At 44.2% G+C, this 9,527-nt stretch overlaps 1 protein-coding gene across 2 annotated transcripts; it reads left to right on the plus strand.

Annotated features, from left to right (window-relative positions):
* Positions 1 to 9,318, plus strand: LOC129819991 (hepatocyte cell adhesion molecule-like). 2 transcript variants are annotated; one of them, XM_055876766.1, is made up of 7 exons: positions 1 to 226; positions 3,316 to 3,660; positions 4,341 to 4,637; positions 5,384 to 5,477; positions 7,519 to 7,613; positions 7,734 to 7,804; positions 8,220 to 9,318. In XM_055876766.1, exons 1-7 carry the CDS (start codon positions 139 to 141, stop codon positions 8,553 to 8,555), a joined length of 1,326 nt encoding a protein of 441 aa, XP_055732741.1. In that variant the 5' UTR covers positions 1 to 138; the 3' UTR covers positions 8,556 to 9,318. The 2 variants fall into 2 exon arrangements, with proteins under 2 accessions (XP_055732741.1, XP_055732749.1); XM_055876774.1 differs by having other exon boundaries at positions 2 to 226; positions 4,341 to 4,622.
* The last annotated feature ends 209 nt before the right edge of the window (positions 9,319 to 9,527 follow it).

Genomic DNA, 9,527 nt, shown 5'->3' on the forward strand with positions numbered 1-9,527 from the left:
TGTTGCTTTGTTGTCCAGTGCACCCAGTCCTAGTGGAGCCCTGCCTTGGAGGAATGGCTGTGCGCTCTCTGGGGGACGTGGCCAGAGTGGACAAATCATGCTAATTGTCTGGGACAGAAACGGAGTGCTAAACCCAAGATGAAGGCAGAGAGAGAGGCTCTCTCAGAAGCCATAGCCGCTCCTCAACTTTTGCTGCTCTGGTGTCTCCTTGTTTTGTCCCAGTCAGGTAAGGGAAACTTTCCCCTGTTTTTGGGAAACACATCTGTGCTGACTTAAAGCAATGTGTAGTGTACACTTGCAAGGCAAGGCAATGTGGGTGGGAGGTATTTAGAATCGAGTGGACAAGTAAACAGTTTCTAACTGAGAGATTTGTTTGTCTGATAGGTTGGACACATACATTTTGTGTTTTTCATATTCTACTTGCAAGAACATGTTCAATTATGCCTACTTTTTCCACGTCAAACAAGCAAATATACGTTTCCTTATTATATATTAGCTTACACTGAGTGTACATAACATTCCTTTGGTTTCCTTTGGTCTCTACTGAGTTGGGTAAATCAGCTTTTAGTTTTTTTGCACGTTATCTGTGGAACAATCTTCAAAATGTTCTTAAATGTGATGTTTTGGTGCCTCTAGAGGAATTCAGAAAGCTGATTGAGGACCTTATTACTGATGAATGTGTTTTTTTTTTTATGAACGTGTTTTTCTTTCTACTTGCATTTTGTATTTATATTTTGATGTGTGTATTTTCTGTAATTTATGAACTGTAGGGTTCATCTGTAAAAGAGACCTCGGTCTCAGTATGATAAAATAAAGATAAAAAAAATAAAAAATAGGAACCCCTGCTTTTTCCATGACAGAGACTGACCAGATGAATCCAGTTGAAAGCTATGATCCCTTACCGATGTCACTTGTGAAATCCACTTCAATCAGTGTAGATGAAGGGGAGGGGGCAGGATTAAAAAATATGTTTAAGCCTTGAAACAATTGAGACATGGATTGTGTATGTGTGCCATTCAGAGGGGGAATGGGCAAGGCAAAAGAATGAAGTGCCTTTGAATGGGGTATGCAGCACAGAAGGCTGCTGAAGGGAGAACGGCATCAAATACCTGGAAACCATGTGTTTGATGCATTTGTGACATTTACATTTTAGTAGACACTCTTATCCAGAACAACTTACAGTAGAGTGCATACATGTTCATATTTGTTTGTAGTGGTCCCCAATGGGAATCAAACCCGCAACCCTGGCATTGCAAGTGCAATACTCTACCAACTGAGTCACACAGAACCATTCCACTAATTCCTCTCCAGTCGTTACCATGAGCCCATTCTCCACAATTAAGGTGCCACCAACCTCCTGTGGTATGCATGTAGGTGCCAGGCACACAGGTTTGAGTGTGTCAAGAACTGCAAAGCTTCTGGGTTTTTCACACTCAACAGTTTCCCATGTGTATCAAGAATGGTCCATCACCCAAAGGACATCCAGCCAACTTGACACAAATGTGGGAAGCATTGGAGTCAACATGGGCCAGCATCCATGTGGAACGCTTTTGACACCTTGTAGAGTCCATGCCCCCCTGAGGGCCAAAGGGGGTGCGACACAATATTAGGAAGGTGTTCATAATGTTTGTACACTCTGTGCATTCTCATTCAATCTGACTGCACAATGCCACACAGTACATTGTGTGGCATTATATTATTAATCCTAAATGACTAGAAAAACATTTTGTAGTCAAGCTGATGACACTGAAAAAACAACAATCTGTGGATTTAAAAATGGATGAAGATATATTATTTGTCAGAAAGCAGTCACAATAGGACCCAGAAAAAGTCCTGGAGGAAAATGTACTTTCAATGGACATTCTCCACTGAGAATTATATTTTTGGTCCAGGATAGCTTAATCTGGGTTTGGGAAACCGGCCCACAAGGTTTAGACTTTAACGAGTTTAAGTGTTTGTATTTGACCTCTGTAGAGCCCATGTGGGCACTACATTACTCAAATGTCTTCCGGTTGGTTTAGCAGGTTAGCCAAAGTCCTCCACCAGTATGAATGGTGATGTCATGGAGCCAAACCGCTCTGTGAGAATGGCACAATCAGAGGATCCTCCAAGCAGAGAGGATCATGGGGAAAGGGCAGATGTTGGTTGGTGAAGGACCTGAGCTCAGGGTATTGAGGTACAACCTAGAAACATAAAAGGGAAGATATACGAAGAATCTATACTTTTGTAAATATATAATTCTAACTTTACATGAGATATATAAAAAAGGTGTGAAGACACAAGCATAGAAAGAGGTGCGATTGTGTTGTCATCAGCAGAATCACTGGGGTCCTCTGTCTCCGGGCTCAGCCAATCGGGGATCTCATTTTGCTCTGAGGGCTCTTTTCATGGACTGCCAGGGAGGAAGTTGGTCCAAACAATCGCCACTTTTGTCAGCTCATCCCAGCGGTCCAAGAGAACTGTGAGCCGTTACCACGGTGATGCAGTGCTGCCACGCAGGCTCGCTTCAGCACACTCTGCCCCAATGGAGGAGGGGGCCCGGTGCCCACAGTCGAGTCATCAGCAGCCTACCGCCCACAACAACAGCCAGCAGAGCTAGATACAGTCATTTGGCTCTCACTTTATTAGCCCACTCTGAACACATACTGCAGGCTATTTCCCTCACAGAGAATAAACCTCTGGTCAATGAACTCAGAAAGTATTGCTGCAAAATCTGTTGAACATAAATTAGACTGTTTGAGATATGCTGTTGAAATAGCTAAGGGGCTGAGAGGAGGAAGCTTAGCATATACCTGGACAATGACCTGTTAACGATGAATAGAAGCATGCCACTCAATCGAAGACCGTCTAGTTATGGCTGGGGTGGTGGTACTGGTGTGGAGATTGTGGACAGTCCAATATTCTTCAGAACACTAACATTCACAGAGTAATGACATAGGAAAGGCAGTACGTTTCCATTAAGAAGTGGGCCAAGTCTCCTTGGGTAAAGCTTATTGTTGGATGGTTTGCTACTAGGCCTATTTAAAAGGCACTTCTAGCAACCTGAAGTGGCATTGCAGCTAGGATACACCTGTGCCCTATTGCGGTGTAATGTGTCAGTTAATCTATGTCTCACATGCATGTTAGTTACATTCGTGTAAACTGAGACTCCAATCTGATAAGATAAAGAATACAAATATGAATATAAATATGCTAAATATAATATGGTGTGGTGGTGCTTACACATGTTCCAGGAGACTATAACCTGAATAAATTGACTAGATACAATAAGGTGGATCTCATACATCCAGTCTGTTCCATCTCCTCTATGACTAGGAAGTGTCGAGGGGGTCAACATCACCAGCCCTGGCTCCCTGATCCGGGGGACGTTGGGCGGGGAGGCACTCCTCTCCGTCCGCTACAGCAGCTCCAGCCCCGACGCGCCTGTCATCAAGTGGCAGCTGAAGAGGGACGACAAGCCCGTCACCGTGGTCCAGTCCATTGGCACCGAGATCATTGGGAACCTGAGGCCCGAGTACCGGGACCGCATCCTGGTGTTTGAGAATGGCACCCTCCTGCTCCACAACCTCAAGCTCTCGGACGAGGGCACCTACGAAGTGGAGATTTCAATCACGGATGATACATTCACTGGAGAAGGGAGTATCGACCTAACTGTGGATGGTAGGTGGTTCATAGTGTAAGTAAGTAAGCCTTGGAAAAGTAAGCCTTGTCCATGCCAGAATGGACCATAGGGTAGTAGCCTCGGGTAGTAGCCTATGTCCTTATTCTGTAGCGTGAGGCAGTTTGATATACAAGTACACCCACTGGACAGGATGCTAGTCTATTAGGTCCTGCACCTTATCCCTAATCCATCTCTTTAATGCTGAGTGTCAAGCAGAGGCATTGAGTACCATTTTTGGAGTCTTTGGTATGACTCTACCAATTTCAGGGTGGACACTAAGGTCACTAAGTTGGTTGGTGAATAGTCCTCTATGACATGATTTGCATTAAAGAGGCACTGCTTACAGGGACTTCTGACATTGTCTGTGATACAACCAAAAGCTTTTTGCCATTTTTGTTTATATTTCTCGTTTATATGACTGGGCTGAATTGCACGAATTTGTTGAATTTGTGTGAATAGGCTGAATTGTCAAGGAAAGTGCAAGGGACAGTAGCCCAAACAGTGTTGTTCCTGAGAAGGGTCACCTGAAAAGTTGTCTATGTACATTAGCTCACGCGTGACACATTTTTTTTGTACCATCGTATCAGCATAACCTTTGACCCTGAACGAACAAGAGATCCTAATCTTTTCATTGGGGTATTTCAGAAACATGTGTGACCACTATGCTTCTTCTCCATAGAGCCCATATCCAGGCCTTATGTCCACATGGAGGCCTCCTCAGTGCTGGAGCTCAGCGAGCACTTTACCCTCAACTGCTCCCACGACAATGGAACCAATGCCAAGTACAGCTGGCAGAAAGGCGGTAAACCGCTGACCAATGAGACGCGCCTGCAGTTGTCACCTGACCAGAAGCTCTTGACAATCGTGCGGGTGCTGATGGTGGATGATGACATCTACGGCTGCGTGGTGGAGAACCCTATTGGCAGCATGAAGAGCCTGCCCATTAAACTCACTATCTACAGTAGGCTTAACAGTGGTACTATTGGCTTGAACCAGTGGCAATTTAAAGCCACAATCTGCAATCTGGTTTTCTGTAAAATGGCAGCCCCACCACTTGCTTTGCTATAAAGTTGAGGGATGAAATTTAGCTAACTCCTGTAATACTCTCGCACTCTCTAACCCATGAAATAGGCTTCTTTAGAATGTACTCACTAAGTAAAATTGAAGTTATTTTCAGAATTTCATTTCAGAGCGCTTTCTTAGGCGTACCAGTCAGTGGTTCAAGCCTAGGGCATGAAACAGATACTTCACTAAAAAGCAAGTCCTTGTACTTTAGGGAAGGGGTGAATAAAGGCAAATGCAAATCATAGATAGCTTCTGTAAAAGAAAATAAACCCAAAGCCCTCACGCTAGAGGGGAAAAAAACATCATTGTAACGTACCATTAGCAAACAGACAATGCGTGGGAGGGAAGTCGATCACTGGCTATACATACAGTACATGACTACATCACAGAGACATGAGTGTGTACGTGGGAGGACGGGGGAGAAAGTACATACTGTAATTCTGCTTGAACATACCGTTAAGTACCTCTCCTGTGACATTTATCTTCCTGTGTGGTTACCACCCAAATAGTACCGTATTCCCTATATAGTGCACTACTTTTAACCAGAGCCCTATGGGCCCTGGTCAGAAGTAGTGCACTGAATAGGGATACAGGTGCCATTTGGGACACAGACTGTGACACTGCTATCCTCCTGACCCTCCTATGTTCCCCCCACAGGGAGGAGTTCCCTCTACATCATTCTCTCCACCGGGGGTATTTTTCTCCTCATCACCTTGGTTACAGTATGCGCCTGCTGGGGGCCGTCCAAGAAGTAAGAACTGGCTTATTGATGGTTGTCTCACTCGCTACATGTTTCTGGATGCTTCTCTGTCTGTACATCAAATCAAAGTTTATTTGTCACGTGCGCCGAATACAACAGGTAGAGTAGACCTTACAGTGAAATGCTTACTTACAGGCTCTAACCAATAGTACATAAAATATTTTAGGTGAACAATAGGTAGGTAAAGAAATAAAACAACAGTAAAAAGACAGGCTATATACAGTGGCGAGGTTATAAAAGTAGCGAGGCTAAATACAGACACCGGTTAGTCAAGCTTATTGAGGTAGAATGTACATGTAGATATGGTTAAAGTGACTATGCATATATGATGAACAGAGAGTAGAAGTAGCGTAAAAGAGGGGTTTGCAGGTGGTAGGTGGGACACAATGCAGATATCCCGGTTAGCCAATGTGTGGGAGCACTGGTTGGTCGGCCCAATTGAGGTAGTATGTACATGAATGTATAGTTAAAGTGACTATGCATATATGATAAACAGAGAGTAGCAACAGAGGGGTTGGGGGGGTTGGGGGGGGGGGGCACACAATGCAAATAGTCCGGGTAGCCATTTGATTACCTGTTCAGGAGTCTTATGGCTCGGGGGTAAAAACTGTTGAGAAGTCTTTTTGTCCTAGACTTGGCACTCCGGTACCGCTTGCCATGCGGTAGTAGAGAGAACAGTCTATGACTGAGGTGGCTGGGGTCTTTGACAATTTTTAGGGCCTTCCTCTGACATCGCCTGGTGTAGAGGTCCTGGATGGCAGGCAGCTTAGCCCCAGTGATGTACTGGGCCGTACGCACTACCCTCTGTAGTGCCTTACAGTCAGAGGCCGAGCAATTACCGTACCAGGCAGTGATGCAACCAGTCAGGATGCTCTCGATGTTGCAGCTGTAGAACCCTTTGAGGATCTCAGGACCCATGCCAAATCGTTTTAGTTTCCTGAGGGGGAATAGGCTTTGTCGTGCACTCTTCACGGCTGTCATGGTGTGTTTGGACCATTCGAGTTTGTTATTGATGTGGACACCAAGGAACTTGAAGCTCTCAACTTGCTCCACTACAGCCCCGTCGATGAGAATGGGTGCGTGCTCGGTTCTCCTTTTCCTGTAGTCCACAATCATCTCCTTAGTCTTGGTTACGTTGAGGGATAGGTTGTTTTTCTGGCACCACCCGGCCCAGTCTCTGGCCTCCTCCCTATAGGCTGTCTCGTCGTTGTCGGTGATCAGGCCTACCACTGTTGTTTCGTCTGCAAACTTAATGATGGTGTTGGAGTCGTGCCTGGCCATGCAGTCGTGAGTGAACAGGGATTAGAGGAGGGGACTGAGCACGCACCCCTAGGGAGCTCCAGTGTTGAGGATCAGCGTGGCAGATGTGTTGCTACCTACCATCACCACCTGGGGGCGGCCCGTCAGGAAGTCCAGGATCCAGTTGCAGAGGGAGGTGTTTAGTCCCAGGATCCTTAGCTTATTGATGAGCTTTGAGGGTACTATGGTGTTGAACGCTGATCTGTAGTCAATGAATAGCATTCTCACGGTCCTATGGTCGGGGGAATACAGTGAGAAGAGTGGTAAAAAGGCAGAAGCATATTGATAGTCAATTTCTTTAAGGCCCACAAGCCTCAAAAGACTCATTTGAAGGTCCCCGGTACCAGTTTAAAAAACCTATGGAAGTATATATGGAGATAGTTCAGTGCCTAAAATAAGGGAATAAATACATGTTTTAAAAAATCCTGATCTTTCTTATATCTCTCAGATATAGGACAGACACTACAAAACAAAGTTCCTTTAGTTTTTGTGGGGGGGGACTATCTGTTGTTCCATGTACTGAATCTGTTATTCAATGTGTTTCTATTGGCTAATAGCAGTAATGCCTAATAACATGTTTATCTAATCATTTTTGTATATATATTTTTTGATGTACCCCCCCCCACACCCCCTGGCTTAGACAGGGCTTAGACTCTAAAGGGTTTAACAGTTGTATACTGTATCATTTTAGCACACAGTTTAATCTCACACATATTGTATGTTTATTATGCAGAGAACGTCAGAAACGGCAAATGAAGCCCAGAGGTTTGGCAGGGCTGCCAAGGCATTTAATAGAACACTCTGATTATTCCCAAATCAATCATGCAGGTAAGAAAACTAATAATAACTTTTATTTATATTTCCAATATATTCATAAGATTATTATTTATTTTTTTAATGTGTGCTGCACCAAAGGTGTTCATCCAATGTCTTTTTCATCCTGTTCAGTTAGAGTTTTACCAAAACTTACGACTGAACATGAATGCAAGAATCCAGTGGCACTCTACATCCTCAAAAAGGTAACTCTCTAAATAACAAAAAAGATGCAAAGCTGTCACCATCAGTATCTGACTCAAAACATAACTAAATAAACCCTTGTCTGAATACATGTTCATTTATTAAATCGATAAAATGCCATGAGATACTGTGGGGGTTTGTACATTTTTATTTCTCAACCCTCATTCAGCTGTTAGGATGACTACAATATCTCAATTTAGAATATAATACAGCCACTACACCTTAGGTATTGTTTGGACCTGTTTAGAGAGCATTATGCTAATGAGTTTGACCCATTCATATCCTGCCATTACCCCTTGTGATGCTACGCGTGTGTGTGTGTGTGTGTGTGTGTGTGTGTGTGTGTGTGTGTGTGTGTGTGTGTGTGTGTGTGTGTGTGTGTGTGTGTGAGTATTGACTTGGTTTCCCTCTTTGTAGGATTCCCCTCAGGAAGACCATGACTCACCCAGCATCATAGGCCTGGGCCTCCCCTCTGTACCACCTAGAAGCCCTCCCAGCTACAGCAGCTCCCTGCCCCCCTCCTCACACTCCCCTGACCCCCCTGCCCGCTCTTCTCGCAGGTACCCTCGCACCCCAGTCAGCTCCCCCCCTTCACATCACAACAACAAGGTGCAGAGCAAAACCTCCACCCCCTCCCCACCCTTCACTCGAAGCTCCAGGCGCATGTTCCGCACCCCAGTGGGCATACTGCCTGCCCCTCAGTTGGAAGAGCCCACCCCCATACTGGAGAGCAACGCCACCACTCAGCCCTGATTGTCTATATGCAAGTCCCTGAGAGATGCAGTGTGTGCAAGCCTTTGTTTCAGCCCAGCACTAAAACATCTGGCCTAGATTTTTAGACCATGATTAATTGAAACTGGATCGTATTCATTAGGCACCAAAGGGAACAAACTGGACATGAAATGTCTTTTTTCGTTGCAAAATGATTTAAAACTGTTTATTTTCAGTGCCCTAATGAATATGACCCTGGTGTGTTGAAGCTGGGCCAGGAAAAAAAGCTTCCACACACTGTGGCCCCTGTGGTCCATGCCTTGGAGCTGCAGAGAGATGTGTATATTTCTGTATGGTCACATGGTGATATAGTATGTAAATATGTTTTTATGACGTGATAGTGCAGTAATGTTTGTCTCAGAACCCAACACAGCACTTTAATATTCTCTCCACAATGGGTTTGTAAATACACTGTCATCCTCCACAACTGTATGGGTCAGTTGAGTTTTTAAGTTCTGACACGTTAGTCAATTTGTTTATGTTACATTTCATTATGTCCCATTCTTAAGACCTAAACTGTACAATGTATAAAACCTCTCTTTAAAGGTACCAGTTTCTTGTGAGTACATTTTGTATGGAGTGGATGTTTGTAATTGAACTACTAATTGTCTGTGTACTTGGTATCATAGTTGAATAATCATTCAATATTTGTTTTCCTTTGTCTAGATTCACAGAATTGTTAAGAAAATCAAAGGATGCATTGTACATATAAGTAGAGATGTTCAATAAAGGTACGAGGAAGAAATATTTGTTGTCATTTCTAAATTTGTTTCACTTAAAGTTAAGCTTTAGGGAAAGGGTTAGGGTTTCAGACACTTTGTCCTCACTATTGTTGGTTTGTATGTTCAGGCGACGCGAGGCGAGCATGCATTTCTGTCATTTATCCACGCAGCTTACATTGGGTTTCTTCAGACAGTCATCGTGGTCGACGTCAATGCCATCTCTTCATCTCTG

Source organism: Salvelinus fontinalis, chromosome 2 (genome assembly GCF_029448725.1).
Source record: "Salvelinus fontinalis isolate EN_2023a chromosome 2, ASM2944872v1, whole genome shotgun sequence".
Classification (NCBI taxonomy): Eukaryota; Metazoa; Chordata; class Actinopteri; order Salmoniformes; family Salmonidae; genus Salvelinus; species Salvelinus fontinalis.